The sequence below is a fragment of the Bicyclus anynana genome, chromosome 2, assembly GCF_947172395.1.
Source record: "Bicyclus anynana chromosome 2, ilBicAnyn1.1, whole genome shotgun sequence".
NCBI lineage: Eukaryota > Metazoa > Arthropoda > Insecta > Lepidoptera > Nymphalidae > Bicyclus > Bicyclus anynana.
Window position 1 is genome coordinate 16,933,704 of NC_069084.1, and position 20,370 is coordinate 16,954,073.

A 20,370-nucleotide genomic window follows, 5' to 3' on the forward strand; every position below is an offset into this window, starting at 1 on the left:
ACGTATTACGAACGTCATACAGGCGACTGTCACCGTACCCATGATATCTGAAACACTTTAATAAAAGGTGTTTTTTAGTAATTTTCGCCATGCTTTTTTTTTCTTTACAAGTTATCTCTTGACTACAATCTCGCCTGATGGTAAGTGATGATGCAATCTAAGATGGAAGCGGGCTAACTTGTTATAAGGAGGATGAAAATCCACACCCCTTACGGTTTCTACACGACATCGTCCCGAAACGCTAAATCGTTTGGCCGTACGTCTTTGTCGGCAGGGTGGTAACTAGCCACGGCCGAAGCCTTCCAGCAGCCAGACCTGGAACAATTAAGAAAACCTCCATCTGCCCAGCTAGGGATTGAACCCAGGACCTCCGTCATGATAACATTTCTCTATCAATAGATCGACCAACACGGCAAAGAAGAAGACTTAGAGCGCGGCTACCGGGCGGCGGTGGCGGCGGCCGCGCTGCCCGCCGTGCGCTACGAGCCCTTCGACTTCCACGCGGAGTGTCGCGGCATGCGATACGACCGGCTCAACGTGCTCATGGACCGGATAGCGCATGAACAGGTATGTATAAATGAGGGCAGTACATTATATCGTCTCAAAGATGACAGTTGGTGATGAAAGATTCTCAAATATGTTTCAACCCATATACGGCTCACTGCTGAGTCTCTTCTGAGTCGAGTCTCTTCTTACAATGAGAGGAGTTAGGCCAAAAGTCCACCACGCTGGCCCAATGCTGACTTCATTGGCAGACTTAACACACACAGAGATTTAAGAAATTCTCTGGTGTGCAGATTTCCTCACGATATTCCTTCACCGTTTGAGACACGTAATATTTAATTTCTTAAAATGTATGTATAATATAATGTAATGTATGTCCAGACGGAGTTCGGCTACTTCCTGTCGCGCGGCGGCACGGTGCTGCTGCGCCAGAGCGGCGTGTTCCGCACCAACTGCGTGGACTGCCTCGACCGCACCAACGTGGTGCAGAGCCTGCTGGCGCGCCGCCAGCTCGCCGCCGTGCTCAAGCTGCTGGCCGTCGCCGCCGCCGACGAGCGCCACCCGCACCTGGACGCGCTCTTCAACACCGTGAGTGAACGGCACTGAGGCCTCGTCCACAGTACGGGGGTATGACAACACAGGGACAACTAAGAAAAGGGAGCGGGTGGCATCACTAGCCAAATTAATCTATACTTAATATTATAAAGCTGAAGAGTTTGTTTGATTGAACGCGTTAATCTCAGGAACTACTATTTGAAAAATTCTTTCAGTGTTAGATAACCCATTTATCGAGGAAGGCTATAGGCTATATATTATCCCCGTATTCCTACGGGAACAGGAACCACGCGGGTAAAACTGCGCGGCGTCAGCTAACGATCGATACGCCTACAGTCAGGTCCTCATTCACTTTCCTTTGATAAAACCCTTGGAATTTGAATAACGCGTGGGCGAGGACTGAGTTTAGCGGTTTGTCTGTAGGCAATTGTGCATTTTTTATGGTCACTGTTGGCGTATCATTGATCAACGGACGTGCTACCTAATGTTGACATAAACTATTAGGAATTTACATATACATCTACTATATAAAAATAAGTCGGGTTTTCCTTCCTGTCGCTATAACTCCAGAACACACGAACCGATTTCCACGGTTTTGCATTCGTTGGAAATGTCTTGGGCTCCGTGAGGTTTATAGCAAAGAAAATTTAGGAAAAATTTTAATGTAGGGTAGTTGAAAGTTTACATCGAGTTCACGAGGACGAAGTCGCGGGCGTCCGCTAGTTATAAACATTAAAATTAATAATTATTCTCTAGGTATGGGCAGACCACGCCGACATGATCTCGGTGCAGTACTCGGGCACGGGCGCGCTGAAGACAGACTTCACGCGCACCGGCAAGCGCACGCGGCTGGGCCTGCTGCGGGACGGCATCAACTCGCTCACCAGATACTACAAGAACAACTTCAGCGACGGCTTCCGACAGGTATTTGTCTATCACGAGCTGAAGATGGGATGACTAAAAGAGATAGCGATATGGAAGACAAACAAGGACAATCTAGTGCACACTACCTATACTAAACCCATACTGGAGGAGTACTGTTTACTAACAAACAAATTAGAAATGAGGGTAGAAAATCAAATCCATTTCAATCAAAGCGGTTCTGCAGTTCTAGTTGAAAGGACTCGGGGTCTTGAATATGGGCACGAGTAGGTCGGAGTGTAGACTTCAGCAGTCGATACCATTCTAGTTTATAATTAGGTGTGAAATGACAAGTGATTTATACCCTCATTTTTAATTTGTTTGTTAGTAAACAGTATTGCTCGAGTATGGCTTAAGTATAGGCGCTAAGATAGGACCAACATGCGCAACATATGTTAGACCTACAGATTTTCAATAAGTAAATTAAATGATGGATTTTTTAGGCACAAGTAAAAATATTTCTGAATAATTATGTTTCAGGACACGATTGACCTGTTCCTGGGTAAATATGTCGTTATGGAGGGTGAGGGCACCACAGTGCTGTGTCCGTTGCGACGAGACCGAGACTGGAAATATATCACAGTAAGTACTCATCATCATCATCAGCCGATGGACGTCCACTGCTGGATTTAAAAGTTACAGACAGTACTGTCTGTAACTTTTAAATCTGAATAAATTGATTTTCTTTCTTTGAATCTTAAAAACAAGAATGAATAAACATTCGGGGCAAGCGCATCCCATCTTAGACCATATCTACACGTACCATTCAGTGAAGTCATCGTAAAACACAAGCCTATCTTGATAAAAAAAACATCCTTGATGTTGTAAGTATAAAAGCCTCTGTGTGTCCGTCAGTTCCCGTCGGTGCTGCTGGTGGCGGTGTCCATGTTCTGCGCCAGCGCCGCGCTGCCGTCGCGGAACTCCACGGAGGTGCTGCTGTACCTCATGTTCTGGGGCGCCGCCGTCGGTGCCACGCTCACTTTCATATTCAGGTGAGACGACAGTAAATTTCCATATACTATATACGGGGGTATACCTGGGCCCTTTGTAAATTACTAGCTAATGGCCGCGACTGCGTGCATCACTGTGGAGCTGAAGTTAAATGAATCGAACACAGAAAGGTTACCCTATTTACCCTTAATGACTAGTAGGAGGGGAATGTTAATATGGGTCTAATATACAAAAATATCGCAAATATGTCTTATAATTAGATTAAGCCAGCTGCACACTCGAAAAAAGATGACGTCATGCGTCGTTCCCTCGCTCTAGGGTTCCCGACTTTTTTTACAAGAAATGAAGTATATTCTGGTCTATGAAGATTATTGAACAGTATACAGAGAAACGAACATTTTCGTTTCTAAAGTGCAACCATTCCATCAGTATTTTCTGACGTTGTCACGTTCAACTATCGTCAGTAAACTCAGACCAATTATTGTATAGGACCTGCCTCGCTAGACGTTACTTTTCTGTCAAAGTATATGATCAACGATCTAATGCGATTATAAAAGCTGTTTCTATAGAATCGATGTTAAATAGTTGTAATCGTGTTCGTCGATTATAGAGCTCCGTAAAAATGTTTTTGTGTAGTTTAATGGTGTAAAAAACGGGCAAAAACTTGTAGTTTAGTATAAGATATATACCAAATCTAAGCTCGTTTTACTCAGAAAATGACAGACAATTTTGCTCGTAACTATGAGTGTGACAGGTCTTTCTATAATTGGTCTGAGTCAGTAAACCGACTTTACAGACAACCGATTTTTTATTTTATTATTTTTGTATGTGTAGACACGGCACGGAGTTCGTGGACTGGCCGCGGTTGGACTGCGGCGGACTCGCCACGACTCTCGCCGCGCCGCAGCCGCCTTTATGATCGACATGCCGCTCGTAGTCGTCGTCTGACACACACTCACACACACATACACGACAAGCTCAGACAAGATCACACATATATATATTTCTAGAGGGGATGTGTGACCAGGCCAGACGGGTGATCAGTCTCAACTATATTAAAGCCAAATTCGTTGTGGAATGTTTATCAACTAACTAATTAAAGTGTGGATACAAATCGCTTCTTGCTACTTAATAATAATTTGAAGTAACTTGTTCCTGAATTAAGCAGAATAAATTTATTTAAAGTGATTTTCAGATAGCATGGGTACGGTGACAGTTGCCTTATGACATAATACGTACTATTATCGTAAATCGCGGCTAACTTTCAAGAGTGAAATGAACTGTCACCGCACCCATGCCATCTGAAAAACACTATAATAACCTTAGAACAATTATATATAGTAAATATATAATTTTAAATTAATTAGGTGTAAAATTCATTTTCTACCTTCATTTTAAATTTGTTGATAAATATTCCACATAAAGTTTGGCTGTAGTATAGGGACTATTCCATCCAATTCCCCTGGTATAGGACATGGTTTAGAATTTAGATGGAGTCCCGCCAGTTTTCCCCCTCAAACCTTACAGTAGCCTCCATGAATCTGACAAGATCACACGCAGGTAATGAACTGTCGCAATGCCTTGAACAACGATCGTCTGTTGATGACATAATTTTGTTCCTTATATTATCAAAACAAGTAAAATTTATAGTATTCGACTGCGTACAATATATGGGAGATCCAAGAAGTATGCCCTATATCACTCTCAGGAATTATCTATACACGGTAGATAGAGAAAGCAATAGACAACTGATTGGAATTCTGTTGTAAGTCAAAAGATGTATGATTTTGACATCCCAAATACACTGAACCATTTTTTCACTCAATATATTTTATACTGACTGGTTAACTGTAATTTGCAAAAGTTAAGGCTTTAATTCAGAGCTTAAAATATGTTTATTCTTGTTTGAACAATCGCTTGTACATGGAACACACATATAAGTTGGTATTTTTCACGAGGAAATTAATGGATGCTTTCTAATCTAAACGTCTATTTACTTCTCTGTCTACGATTTGTCTATATATAATGGTGAGGGTGGCGTGAATTTTATCTTGGTTTGACGTAACTAGAGATTGACAATGTCTAAATCGTATTCGTAAATACCGATTAACGATTCCCAGTTGGTCTAACATGATCTCGTGAAGACGAAATGACGAATGGTTGGTCGAACTGGAAATATCTATCTCTCTTTTTCGTCCTATCACAACGAAAGAGAAAACGATATTTCCGGCGCTATTTGTTGACAATATGTATCGTGGGTCACATGTTTACCCAACAAGTACATCGTATCTTATACTAAAGCCGAACTCGCTGTGCAATCTTTATCAATTTATATAATGATTTATTTATTTTGCTATCATCCTGATGATGAGATGTTGACTCTACAACGTGCAATTGCACGTTGTAGAGTCAACATCTCCTGAGGATGCTCCGGTTTCGGGGTGAAACGTACGTAGAGAGTATTTTGTCGGACCTGGGTGACGTTGTCGCATGGGTTCGCCGAATTTTCGCGGATGATAGCAAAATAAATAAATCATTATATAATCATGATGAACTTCCGCAAAGTAACGCCTGCTTCTATCCAATATTTATCAATTTATTTTAAAATAAAACCATATAAACAAAATTTTCTAAATGTAATTATTTATAAGTTCGATTTATTTTATTTCAAAGTCGATTTACTATATTTATTTGTATCTTATGCGTGGCAATTCACTAAGTGGGCGGTACCTTTCAATGAATTAAGACATTATCCTTATTTTACCGAAAAATAACATGAATCTTCTTAGACCAACTCACCCATCATCCTATAACGAACAAACTATAGATAGATTATTGTACGTATATAAGTCTCATTACAATACTTGTTATGTTAAAATCTTAATAGCTTAACATAATACATGAATATTTCTACTTAAAACCATCACCCTACTTCGGAAGTCGGATAAAAAACCACAGCACACACCTTATGTAAAACGAGGGTGTGCTTTTTTTTTAAAAAAAATTGTATCAAAAAAACAGTTCTGAATTAACCATAAAATTCAGTATGATATGAAACTCGGAACAATAGTGACCTTTGACTAAAGTGTTAGTTAAATTTTAAAAACTCTGCTGATTTTAGTCTTCCGATGAAAATTCCGATTCCGCATTCCGAGGAAAAATATAGATTCAAGAAAATTTATTAAAATGGGCTAAAAGTTTTTTTGAAATGTTTAAATCTCATGATATTATTCAAAACAAAGTTATTAAAATTTGGGTTCTTAATCAATTAGAGAAGTGAATAAGATTGTGCACCTTCAACTTAAGAATAAATAGGCATTTTCTAGGCAAGCGGGCTCCAATATAGACCTCATCATTGCTTCCTTCGCATGATTGTAGTCAATGGCAAGTCTATTTTTTAGTATACAAAATAAATAAAACTTTAACTAAAGGAAGTTACACTAGTTTGACTAATAGAAGGTAAATCTTTCTTAAAGTTCGTTTCCAAGTTATTGTTAAATACGATATCTCGTTACCTATTGTCATAAAATTCGATTTTTTAACAATATTTGCAAGCACCATGTAAAATAAACATTTGTAATATGAAGATGCCAACTATATTTGCATATTTTTTCGGAATATATATTTTGCAACCACTGTACTTTTTCTAACTTTATGAAACTATTCTTATAATTCCACGTTGTAGGGAAATTATATAAAAATTTAATTGATTAATTAATATGCACGAATATGAAATACATTGTCTAAGAGTTGTGGTTCATAGGGGATTGTGTGATTGTAATAACACAACACAAGCTACGTTCGTTGAGATTGTGATGTGTGAATTCTGATTAATATTTCAGATATAATCTAAAAGCTCTAACAGTGACAAAAGAAATTTTACTTACCATTTTATTCTGCTAAAAGTTATCTCAGAAATCTTTAGAATAACATTCATCTTGTGATCTTAAATGATGAGCCACATTCTCTCCAATCATAGGCAAACCACTTATGTTTTGCCTATGGTTGGAGAGCAAACAATACCAAAAATGTTGTCACATATTCCTGCAATGTGAAACATATACCTCAAAACTTAGAGTGCATTTTTCATATTACCATACGCTTCATATTCTAAGATAAGATAGGTGGATATTTTCTGACTTGTTGTTCTTTATTGTGGTGAAATGAAATGTTTAAAAAGTTTTAAGTCATTCCATTTTTTTAATATAGTCATTTGATTCACTTTTTGATGTGACAAATTCTGAGTATCACATAGACTTTGCTATGGACAAAATAAAGTCTAAATTGTAATATCATCAACGTTGATAAGTGAATTAAATGATGTGATTTGTGTGAAAGTCTTTCGCGTTTAACTTGTTATAATATGTATTTTATTTAAAAAAAAATGATGTTTTGCATTATATATTTGTGTTGTGAAGTGTATAGCAAGGTGAAGTTTTTTCACACAAATGGAATTAATTTGTGTTGTCATAGTGTGGTATGGGTGTAAAGTAAAATCGTGTACAAATGAGTTAAAAAAAAATCTCCCTGTTTCAAGACTACACTGACGTACTGATTGATTTTTTGATGACGGACTGATTTTTTTTCTAAATTAGGTATATTTTGAATACATAGGTGTATTTCCACCTATGTATTCAAAATATACTCGTACTTACTTTTCAATTATTATTTCTGAAATACATCATATTGTACTAATTTAAAGTATTTATGTGTTTATCGCTCCACCTTCTGGTATTTATCACAATCAAATACGTATGTTTAAAAAATGTGTTTTTATTTCTTTTCATTTGTGTGAAACAACGTCAAAACAAACTGGTAGACGACGCTCGAGCTGGCATTCATGTATGTCTAATGTCTGTTTAGAAATAACATTGTTTACATGTTTTATATTTTGATCATAATGTGTTTAGCAGTTTAATGTCTTGACTTTGAGCCAAGTTGGTTTAATTCTAAATTCTTACAGCTTTGGCCATGCCTTCCCATAATACTGTTTTACTTGAGCATTGACTGAGCCTTATTTTAATTATTGAAAAATGATTCCAATTTAACGATGTTGTTTCTATAATGTTGTTGTTTTTATTGTCTAGGTAATTGACTTTTTAAATTATTGCTCTTTTTTATTGTTTAAGTATATTATTGTCTAATGCTTCATGTAATGTATTTGTACTAAAAGTTTTCAAATGATTGTTTATCTTATAAATAGGTAAATGTTTTATGACTGGTATTATTTTAATAAATTGTCGAAACATTCTACTTTCTTTGTTTTATTTACAACTTGCTAATGGCTAATTCATCCACATCAATTTGCTTATATTATATTTATAAATCTTATTTATATTGCTTCAGTAGATAAGCTAGCTTTCATTAATTTGATATCTAGCGGAGGACAAAGTGAACCGAAGGCGACTAAATCTGTGAATAGCTCGGCAGGATATTTTTCCATACTAAATCAAAATTCATTCATTGTTTCAAATAGGCTTATTAACCAGTAGGTACTTTAGAAACGTTAAGGTTGGCAGGTTCTGTTGAGAATGTATTTGAAGCTAACTGTTAAGGTATCTATAATTTGCAACAAATTGAAGTAAGTATTAATTTTACGTCGTTTTTTTTTTGTTTAGTGGTGAAATGCAATTGATGTTCAAGGATTGATGATTTCTCTGTCCATTTACTTTTCTGTCTTCGCAGTGACCTCAGAGAACCAGAACAATCTCACATTTTAAAGGATGGTGTTGTTATGAACATTTATTCTTTGATCCTACTTATTTAAGTATAAGCTACATGCAAGATAAACATTTGCCTTGGCTTTGAATTCACCTAAAACGTGTCAAAACATGATAAACCATAATCAAAGCCATGGAAAAAACAAAAAAAATAATATTTAATATTTTTATGGTGAGTGAAATAAACTTGACCCCAAAGCGTTGTTTTTGTTATTTAAAAATAATACTCTCCTGTCAATGTCAAATGCCTGTCAACGTCAACGATGTTTCGTTTAGAAATAAGTAAATAAGCGCTACATAAAATAATTGAAAATAAAATGGTTTTTTCTTAATTATGGGCTATCAATTAAAATAAATTTACATTACTTTTATTACAAAAAATCTAATTTGAATAACAGCAAAATTAGTGTTGTTTATTTGCTTATTACTGAACGTACTTCCAAGGACTTGATTTGATTTATTGTCTCAATTTTTTTTTTTTTAGTAGTAAATTTTATTTCAAGGGGGATGGTGTGCCGTCCGTTTGTGCTTAATTTGTCATATTGTAATATTTTTATTAAAAAAATAATAGATTCCGCTACGTAGCACGTACTTAAATATAAATATTAAATAAGAAAAAAATATATATAGGTAACTTGTAGTGTTTACTGTGAATATAATGTGTTAAAAACTAAAAAGTGCTGAGTGCGGAGAAAACAAGCGAAGCGCCAGTATGTCTGATGAACTTGAAGCTCGTATGTGGGATGAGGATGGCTCCAGATACGAGACCAGGAGCCGAGGGGCGTATTTCGAGTCGGCCTTTGCATCTTCTGAACATTTAGATAGGGCTCCTTTGTTATCTGAGGTAAGTCCGATAATATTATATTTTTTAAATAGTTTTGAATATTATTTACCTTATCAGCCGATTGACGTCCACTGCTGGACATAGGCCTCTTGCATGGACCTCCAAGCACAACGGTCTCGAGCCGCCAGCATCCAGCGGGATATTATTTACTCGAGGGATTTTAGTTGCGACATGTATCTGATTTAAAAAAATCATTGTTTTAAAGTGATTATGATAATGTTTCTATCTACATAATTTGCCTTTAATAAGTAATTAAGAGGCAAATGTTAATTGTTTCTAAGTAAGCCCCTTAATTATTTCTGCTTTTATCATTCTGCCTAAATTTATATTTAGTTTTTGTAATAAAGCTGATCATTACAATAATTATTATAGGATTACTTGACAATGAAATTAACAATTCAAAAGTATGTTATAGTTACTTGTATAATTATAAGAATGTGCAGAGGTTTTGTTAAATAATAAAACGATTTTAGCTTCTAAAGATTTATGGAGTTGAAAGACCCAAAATCTTGCCAGAAATGCTGCAGCAAACATAATAAAGGGACTTAACATAACAACAGATTCAACAGTGAGAGATCATGCAATTGTTTCCTGTGTACTGGACTGTTGCACTTGTGCCATGATAACACATATTTTCTTAAAAACATACAGTTTTGAGAAATACATACTATTCATGCATTTCTCAGTGTATTTTTTAAGCCTTCATAAAATTATTTAATGCCATCACAACACCACTAGCTGACGCCGCGCGGTTAGTACGGGATAAGTAATATATCCTATAGTGTTCCTCAATAAATGGGCTATATAACACTGAAAGAATTTTTCAAATTGGACCAGTAGTTCCTGAGATTAGCGTGTACAACCAAACAAACAAACTCTTTAGCTTTATAATATTAGTACAGATTTGTGAGGACCTTGTTTATGAATATTACAATAAAACACTATTTCCGAAGATATAGTAACACACACACACACACACACACACACACACACACACACACACACACACACACACACACACACACACACACACACACACACACACACACACACACACACACACACCTATCATGATCGTCCCATTTAATAAATGGGGAACAAAAATATTGATCATATAAAAGAAGCAGTAGGTAGTCATTAAATCTTTATTGATTGATCTCTAAAATTTTTTTCAGATCTGATTTGAATTGTTTTTTTAATCTCTATACCTATGGAACACAATAATATCATCTCATTACTTAATCTCTGTCAATTTTGTCTGATTTCATAACAAAGGAATAGTACCTACATGTTTATAGTGTCTAAGTAGGGCAATTGTATGCAAAAGCTATTATAATTTTTCAAGATAAACACCATGCAGTAAATGAAAAGTACAAACATTTTACTTAGTATGTATTTGCATACATACAACATACTCACATTAAAACTGATAGTAGAAATATTTATTTTGTTGGACAAGGTTGAAATGTAAATAGTAAATACCTACATACCTATAATGGCATGAACATTTTATTCTTATCAAATAAGTAGGTGTATTAAAAGTAAAAAATAAATCTATAATAAAGATGAAAAATTTTATTGTTTGTTTGCATTGAATATCTTCTAAAACTACAGAACCAATTTTAAAAATTCTTTTTGGGTAGATACGCTTGGTATGGACATGTAATGAGTAGGGAGGAAAGTCATATTACTAGAAAAATGTTCAATGTGCAAGTGAAAGGACATAAGAGGAGAGGAAGGCCAAAGAAGAGATGGTTGGATTGTGTGAAAGAGGACATGTGTGTTGACAAGTAATAGAGACAAATGGAAAAGATTGACATATTTTTCCGACCCCACTTAAGTGGGATAAGGGTAAGGAGATGATGATGACACTATCCTCGGGTGAGACAAATATCTTAGCAATCAAGCAAATAGATTCACCGTGCGGGTGTCGGGTCCATCGTGTGGCAGAGAGAAAAAAGCCGACCAAAGTCCAGGACTTGTGACCAATGTTATAATTTATCCCAGTATTCCTTCCTATAAAGTGAAAGTGAGGAAGTACCTGTGGGATGCCTGCGGACAATGCAAAGAGTTGTAATCATAATGTCTGAATATTAATAAATTGACATTGCCTTTAACCAAATAAATGGCGCCATTACTTTTTATTACATAAACAATTTTTTCTCAACTTTAGGGGACTGTAGAATTGAGTACACAGTTTAAATTTCAAGTTGATATCTCCACACATTCCCGAAATAAAGGATCTTGACATACAGACAGACAGGCAGACAGATAACAAAGTGATCCTTTAAGGGTTCCGTTTTTCCTTTTTGAGGTACAGAAATCTAAAAAGAAACTATGACAAAAAAAATCATATTGATGTCTGGTATTATTATAGGCCACTGGATATGACCTCTTCCGTTGATTCGGAGGGAGTAGGTTCGAATCCGATCAAGTCATCTCTAACTTTTCAGATATGTCACGTATCTCAAACAGTAAATAAAAAACATCGTGAGATAGCCTGCATACCTGAGAATTTTCTCAATTTTCTACGTGTGTGAAGTCTGCCAATCCGCATTTGGCCAGTGTGGTGGGCTTCATATTCTGAGAGGAGACTCGTGCTCAACAGTGAGCCGAAAATGGGTTGTCAATGATGATTATTGTACGAGTAGGTATATTCAAACCCATGAACTCTCCGTTCATTGAACACTACCTATAGTAAAAAATTACATAACTACGATCGCCGACGCCGGCGACCGTTTGTCGCCAATGCTTACGATATTGCAAACAAAAACTAGTTCCAATAACTAACGCAATTAGATGATGTAACAGTAGGTACCTAACTACCAAAGTACTCGAAGGTATGATGCAGGTTGCAGGGCACATTCTTACGTAGGTACAGGTAGTTACTATTCATTGGTCAAACTTAAAACTCTTCACTAAAGTAGTATAAAAGTACACCATCATTGACAACCCATATACAGCTCACTGTTGAGCACGAGTCTCCTCTCCGAATTAGAGGGGTTAGGCTAATTATAATCCACCACGCTGGCCCAATGCGGATGGGCAGACTTCACACACGCAGAGAATTGAGCAGAGAAGTACCTGAGAATTCTCAGGTACTATGAAGGCTTTCTCACGACGTTTTTCCTTCACCGTATGAGATACGTGATATTATTAATTTCTTAAAATGGACACAACTGAAAAGTTAGAGATTCTGACCAGATTGGACCCTATGCCCTCCGAATCAAAGGAAGAGGTCATATCCACTGGCCTATAAAAATACCAGACATCAATATGATTTCTTTTGTCATTGTTTAGTGTGATATTTAATTTCTTAAAATGCACATACTTAAATACTTGCTATGTGCGCTGCGTGCTGCGCTGCTGCTTGCATGGTGCGGGTGACAGTTGCCTTATGACGTTCGTATTAATCGCGACTAAGTTTCACAAGTGAAACGAACCGCATCATCCTATAGCGCACTATAACTGCACCTGAAAAATTGCTGAAATTGAAAGTCCCACAAAAAAGTCGCATAGTAAAACTCAGTCATATCTTTTGTTATCGCCATCACACAATATCGCAATCGTGTTCACACAGTCACATTACATACATAATTATGCACATATAAGTAGTGTATTAAACACAACATGTGCACTTTGCATCTCTTACGGTGGAATTCATAGTCGTAGTAGGGGGCCCCTAAGGGGATTATTCAGCCGCTATGTGTCGAATTCAACCCCTACGCGTTTCATAGACAAAAGAAACCCCTCATTTGACAGGAGCTGGCGGCTGACTGCTGAATTACCGATATTTGTCAGCCAAACCATCCCCTGGCATTTTTTTTGTTGTTATTCGTGATTTATTTACTAGAAAGTGAAGTGAGTGTTAAAAGTTAAAGAGTGTTAAAGTTTATAAAAAGCGAGTTATATCAGAAGGTACCCAAGATATATATTCGCAATTGCGTAAACCTAGTATAATATATGGAATGTACGAAAGATTCTCATATTAGGCATAATATGCCTCTGTTTGATGAAGAATGAACACAGAAGACCCAAGAGAGGAATGTTTCCAGGTACGTACTTTTGTTCAGTATCAATAATTTTTGGTCATGAAGACGCCGCGCGGTTTCACCCTGTGTGGTTCCCATTTCCGTAAGAATACGAGGATAAAATATAGCCTATAAAGCTCGGGGATAGTGTAGCTTCCCAACAGTGAAAGAATTTTTTAAACAGTAGTTCCAGAGCCTATTCAAAACATACAAACAAACAAATCTTTCCTGTTTCTACTATTAGTAAAGATTAGTAAAGAAATTAGGAGTAGATATAAAACCAATTAGCCCAGTGGGTATGACATCTGCCTTTCATTATGAGGGTGTAGGTTCCCAACAGTGATAGAATCTTTCAAATCAGTTCAGTAGTTCCAGATCCTATTCAAAACAAACAAACAAATTTTTCCTGTTTATAATATTAGTATAGATAAATTAGGAGTAGGTCAAAATCCATACAGCCCAGTAGCTATGACCTCTGCCTTCTATTCGGAGGGTGTAGGTTCAAATGCTGTCTGAAATATGCACCTCCAAATCATTTCAGTTATGTGCATTTTATGAATTTAAATGTATATCGCATATTTCATGCAGTGAAGGAAAAACATTGTCTCTACATGTGTGAAGTCTGCCAATTACATTGGGCCAGCGTGGTGGACCTTATCCCTCTCATTCTGAGAGGAGACTCATGCTTAACATACTCATGATGAAGAATTTAATTAGTTTGTTTGTTTGTAATCTAACCTATATAAATGTTAGGTATACCTATCTAGTTTTGATTTAGGAAATACCTACATAAATGTAACCAACATAATGTTTATTTTCAGACTGTAGGTGCAGTCCATCAAGCTATGAAATAACAGAAATGCCACAAGTCAAGCTGTATTGATGGCACGCATAGGTATACATATAAACAACCCCGGAGGACCCTATGCACAGATTTAAAGAAACCGGCTATCATGGCAGGGAATAGCAGTGATGAGCTCTGAGAATACTGTTTTACCAAGAATACTGAGAATACTTTGGTCCTTGAAAATCTGAGTTTTCAGATCACAGTAATTGGAAGAACCACATACCTTGAAAAGTCAGAAGCATTTAATATTGAGGTAGTAGGAGTGAGTGCAGTGTATTGTAAGGTGGTCACTCTGAAGTCCATAACAATAGAAAATATATACAAATCTTAATTGAATGAATGATAGAAAATAAAAATTTATTGATTGAATTTGATAAAGATAATTATTAAATGTTTACTTCTGCATTTTTCATTTAAGTCTGGCCCTATAAAAATATACAATAATAACAATAAGTTATAAGTAAATAATAAATTTATTGTTGTTATTAATTAAACTTTGTATCAAAAGGATATAGGTTTGATTTTAGAATTGCAATAAGTACTGTGTGGTTCATTATTATCAGCCCATTACCGGGCCAAGCCTACCTCCTAAATATATAATATTATGTGATCTAAAGCTTTGTGAAATGCAATTTTACCACTATTCCTAAGGATAAGCTACACTTATATTTATTTACTGCACTTACTATAAATTGTAAAAAAATACTGCATAATAGTACCTAATTGTAATTATTTCAGGTAATTATAGGTGGTTTTGAGTAAAATAAACAAATTTTCTCTGACAATATTTTTTTTATTTCAAGTAGGATTCCACATTACAAAAGTATGAAATATCAAACTACTTATATAGTAAATAGTATGCTTGGGATTTCTCTGCGTGATCGAATCACAAATGAGGAGATCCGCAGACAAACCAAAGTCACGTGACATAGGTAGCACAGCGAGTCGTGAAGCTGAAGTGGCAATGGGCAGGCCACATAGTTCGAAGATCTGATGAAATCGCAGTGTTGGTCGAACCCTCACTAGGTGGACCGAGGGCATCAAGCGGGTTGCAGGGAGCCGCTGGACGCTGGCGGCTCGAGACCGTTGTATTTGAAAGTCCATGCAAGACGGCTATGTCCAGCAGTGGACGTCCATCGGCTGATAATTTTGATTATGATCATGTTCGTCCACATATCTTCAATATTTTTCTAACAACTCCTTCTTGTGAGAAAGAAACTTTTTGATAAAATTGATCTATTGTACTATTGAACGAATTAAATTTTACTATGATAATTAAAACAAAAACTAAATGAAAATATTAGAAATTCAATTATTTTGTAAAATGTCAATGTCAAAGAATTAACAAAATACGTCTCTCTGTGGTTCTGTCACAGAATTTTCAAAGATCTAATGTAAAATCATAGACAACATTTGCTTGAAACTCCAGTCACCTAGGGGCTCTCCAGTAGTTTGTTTATGAAATGCAATGAAGGATGATTCAATAGTCAGCCCCTGGGTGAATACTGAATATTGGTTTGTGGGGGATTGTTCACTTCACGACTATGAATTCCACTGTTAATAACGAAAAGTTATCAAAGGTTAACTCCTGTTGATGTTTACTTTATCAGCCAGCGGGCCCGGCGTTTCAGGTTATATTATAGCAGACGCTCCTCGGTTTTACCCGAGTAGTTCCCGTTCCCGTGGGAATAATATGAAGCCTATGTGGACTTGTGAAGTGAAGACGGTGAAGATCAGCGTTGCCAGGTTTTTTTTTTCCAAGTCGGGATTTAGGAACTTTTTGAGTGAAAAAGCGGGATTCTTTCGTCGAAAGCGGGACATCGTATATACAGGGTGCTCGGGAGTATTTCCCATAACTTCAAGGTGTTGACGGATCCACTTATAGAAGCCGAACTGCATAGCTAATATTTGTTTAACTACTTAAAAAATAAAAAGTTTTTATGTTTTCACTTTTCATACAAAGTAATTTAAATAATTCCGACTATCCATGTAATTTATTTATCCTTGCATTTTAAATTTTTTAAAGTTTGGCTACGTCATAATTATAAGGATGCGTATATGGGATACATTTTAAGATCAATTTAGAAAAAATATATTATTTACTCCGAAAATATTAATTTTAGAACACATGTTCTTTAAACATTTTTAATAAATTTTATGGGATTATGGGTTATGGGAGTTACTCTCCAGCAGCCTGTATAATCAAAAGATTTTGAATATTTATCTTTTTATTTTTATGTGACATTAGTTAGTAAAAATATCCATAGATAATATTTGATTTGAATGATTTGATTTTAAGTTTTCGAATAATTATTATCACCATTATCTTAAGTTTAATATTATTACCTGACGTTTCGAAAGAGCTTGTAAACGAAGCCTATTTGAAATAAATGAATTTTGACTTTGACTTTGACTTTGATCCTCAATTATCCAAGTATGAAATGTATTGTTTTGATACAGGCAGGTACATATTTTACATAGGTACAGAAAGCTTTTCAAAAACTTTTTTTTATTTCTACTGCTCTTAACTATTGTCGCCCCATTTTATATTTTTTGATGATTTCATTTTGTTTTTGTTTACTCTTTTATTGTACTTACGTAGATGATAATGATGTTAATCCATAATCATTTGCGATTTAATCTAAAATAACAAAATATATTTTTAATTTCCCGAGCAATAAAGCGATTATTTTAAAGTACCTATGTGACAGGTACCTACGTACTAAGTTAGGATTATTTTGTGCTATCGTGGAAACTTGTTTCTAATCTTGTTGAACTAGGTCATATGTTCAAAGCCATTCGGTTAAATTACTAGGCTATAGCTAAGGACTAACTTGTAAAGACTAGCTAGGGCTAACTTGTAAATAATGAAAAAAAAAGCCATAGGTTACCTACCTAAATATGGCACAGGAGTTTGGATCGTGATTGATTTGAGAGGTAACAATACTCAAAGGTGCCTCAGTTATCTAAATACAAAACGTAGGACGGTAATATTTTATATTTTCTTCAGAATAGGAGAAATCATGTCATCAGTCGGGAGCGCCCTTTTTTTATTTTTTGGAAAAAAAAAAAACAAAAAATATTTGCCATATCTACTTATAATAAATCTGTAGAGAGGTTAATTCTGTACATGAAATATATTTCCAAAATAACTATCAGGGGGTGATTAGTGGTCGATACTGATGCCAAAAATGCAATCGGTAAAATTTTTGTCTGTCTATGTGTATCTGTGTTCGTTATAGAAACAAAATCTACTCGACGGGTTTTAACGAAACTTGGTACAATTATTCATAATATTCTTGGGCAGGTTACAGTATACATTTAATTACGCTATGAGCAGAGCAGTGAAGGGAAATGTTGGGAAAACGAAAGAAGTAACTCATTTTTACAGCGATACTAATGTAAGGGCTGGATAAAGAGGTACATATACACCGTGCTACCGGCCGCGTCTATAATCCGCCGCGACATGTATGTATCCATTACGATAAACTCTACAGTAATATTAAAAATAAGCTGAAGCACATTCACACGCTATCGAAAAAAAAAATTAAAATTGATGAAAAAACTTCAGAACATCCTGTTTCATTCTGTTTGGAAAGAAGAGGTTAATGAACTTTAACCTAGTTTCAGAAATTTTGTTGTTTAATACCTACATACCTACTATTTTTGATACACCTAGTCGGCGGCAGTGTCTTTACTAGGGCTGTTAATAAAATATCGATATATCAAAATATCGACATTCTCACTTAATAGCGATAAGTATTCATTACTAATATTTTTATGGACGATATATCGATAGTTCGATATTGAAACGTAGATATCGATACTAGATATTTTTAACAAGTTTTAATTTTTTATATCCCTCGCAAATTATTTAAACTAAAACATTATCAAACATAATCTACTTTACTTTATTTATACTTTATTACGTTTTTCATATTTTAGTTTATTTAATTGCATTTTATCGAAAATGTCACTGAAATAAGTAAAACGTAATGTATTCAGATAGTATACACTACTTTACCCTCAGACAAAACTTTAAACATGTTTAATCGTATTAATTTACTTGTCAATTTAGTTACATAAAAAATAGTGAAGTTTAATAAATACTTAATTGTTAAAAGTTTTCATTTAGCCGAAAAATTTATTTTGAAATTATCGATATATCGAGAATCCGATATTTTAAAAAATAGCAAGCCCTAGTCTTTTGCGGTTTCCTTTTTGATAACGCCGCTCGCCGCCTAACCCGTAACTATTGTCGGCAATGTCAAAAAATAGGTACAGGTAAGAAATGTATCTTTCGATCGTTTCTTATAACGCAAGGTGATTGGTTGGGTCTTAATAATTCGATCATTCGGGTCGTGTTTTGTGTATCGTTACGACTCGACTTAAAGTATGTAGTTACTTGAGTCTTAAACTGAATATTTGTAGGACATGAATTTGAATTCTTTTTTTATTCGTTACAAGTTATCCATCGACTACAATTTCACCTGACGGTAGTGTAGTAAGTGATTATGCAATCTGAAATGGAAACGGACTAACTTATTAGGGGGAGTATTTGAATCCACGGCTTGGCGGTACGTCTTTGTCGGTAGGGTGGTAACGAGCCACGATCGAAGTCTCCCACCAGCCAGGCCTGGACCAAAACCCCAATCGGCCCAACCGAGGTTCGAACCCAGGACCTCCGTCTTGTAAATCCACCGCGCACACCACTGCGCCACGAAGGCCGTTAAAATTCCGAACTGATCGGATTTTAGGTTGCTATTCTGTAGAGTGATGTTGTACGACTGACCGACGAGTATTCGATCCAGATAATTGTTACAAGTCCAATTCAGTGTGGTGAACAAAAATCGTTCGCAGATTATTTGAGGCGCTGACGGCCGCGTCACTCGCTCACGCACAAGTACTGATCGGGTATCAGAGATTCGATCAATCGCGATCGACACAGGTCTAGTACGGGTTAACACCCGTAAATAAAATAAAATTTAATTTAAAGAAATAGGTTAAAGTGAATGACCTCAAAGCTCAAAGGGACCGACGGGCTGCCGACGTGACTGCGGCGAGGAGGTAGGTAGATGTTTGAAAATACAGGATGTGTTAAAATAATCGATTTTTGAAAGTTTATTACAATTGTAACTCCTTGAATTGTACTTTGTTTTTTTTTTTTAATAACACTGATGGATAATAGACATTGGGTACATTATGTGGGATTTTGGTTTAAGACGAATAACGTAGCGCGGTGTATACAAGTCGGGCAAGATTAGCGACTATATTAGGAGTGGGTACGGCAATAGTCCTGCGAGGCGGGAATCGAACCACCACCACTCGGTGAGTGCGACCGCTTTATCGTTGAGCTCATTGGTGTACACTATTGAAGATAAGGATCTTTCAAGGGTCTCTAAGGGTGTCTGCCTAAGGTCTGCTATGAAGCTATTCAGTAAGTAATAGAATTTTAACTTTTAAACTTTTTGATTTTCTAAATGAAAATCTCTCTCAAAAATGTCTGTGAAGACTGGAAAGTCAGAAAACTTACCTATCAAAATATTACGGAATTAAAAATCCGAGGTATAGATACGATATTTATTATTTCAATGTTGCGATACAAAAAACTTTGCCTCTCGCAACCAAAACACTTTTCCTTTTTCCGCCGTCATATTTCCAACATAGTTACGCAAAGTTAACAGTTCGAGCCACATTAATAGAACTGCGAATCAGTTGGTTATTGCTTTTTACAAGAGGTCGATGGATCACAGTTGTAATCTATTCTAAAATATATATAAAGAGATTAAGTTTGTGGTAATCTCTTGATCTGCTGAATCGATTTTGAAAATTATTTTACCACTAGAAAGCCACGTTATTTGTGAGTGTCATAAGCTATACATTATCTCCGTATTCTCACGGGAACGGGAACTAAGCGGGTGAAACTGCGGGCTAGTGCTCGTATATTTTGGTAAACAATTATTGTGTCGAGTACTTAAAAACTTTGCCAATGAAGAC

General features: G+C 35.9%; 2 protein-coding genes across 3 annotated transcripts in view; both read left to right on the top strand.

The window, feature by feature from the left end:
- Nucleotides 1-8,184, top strand: part of LOC112050248 (phosphatidylinositol-3-phosphatase SAC1) — a 260,117-nt gene extending 251,933 nt beyond the window's left edge. For both annotated transcript variants that reach the window (XM_052888207.1, XM_024088468.2), the window contains 6 exons: nt 400-567; nt 886-1,092; nt 1,816-1,983; nt 2,461-2,562; nt 2,836-2,972; nt 3,766-8,184. In XM_052888207.1, coding sequence (XP_052744167.1) covers nt 400-567; nt 886-1,092; nt 1,816-1,983; nt 2,461-2,562; nt 2,836-2,972; nt 3,766-3,850 — 867 coding nt within the window. In that variant the 3' untranslated portion in view covers nt 3,851-8,184. The remainder of the gene's footprint in view (nt 1-399; nt 568-885; nt 1,093-1,815; nt 1,984-2,460; nt 2,563-2,835; nt 2,973-3,765) is intronic.
- Nucleotides 8,185-9,124: 940 nt separating this feature from the next.
- LOC112050250 (zinc transporter 2) overlaps nt 9,125-20,370 on the top strand; it is a 44,841-nt gene continuing 33,595 nt past the window's right edge. Inside the window, exon 1 of the mRNA XM_052885814.1 lies at nt 9,125-9,495. Within this exon, the coding sequence (XP_052741774.1) occupies nt 9,364-9,495 (132 nt within the window). The 5' untranslated portion in view covers nt 9,125-9,363. The remainder of the gene's footprint in view (nt 9,496-20,370) is intronic.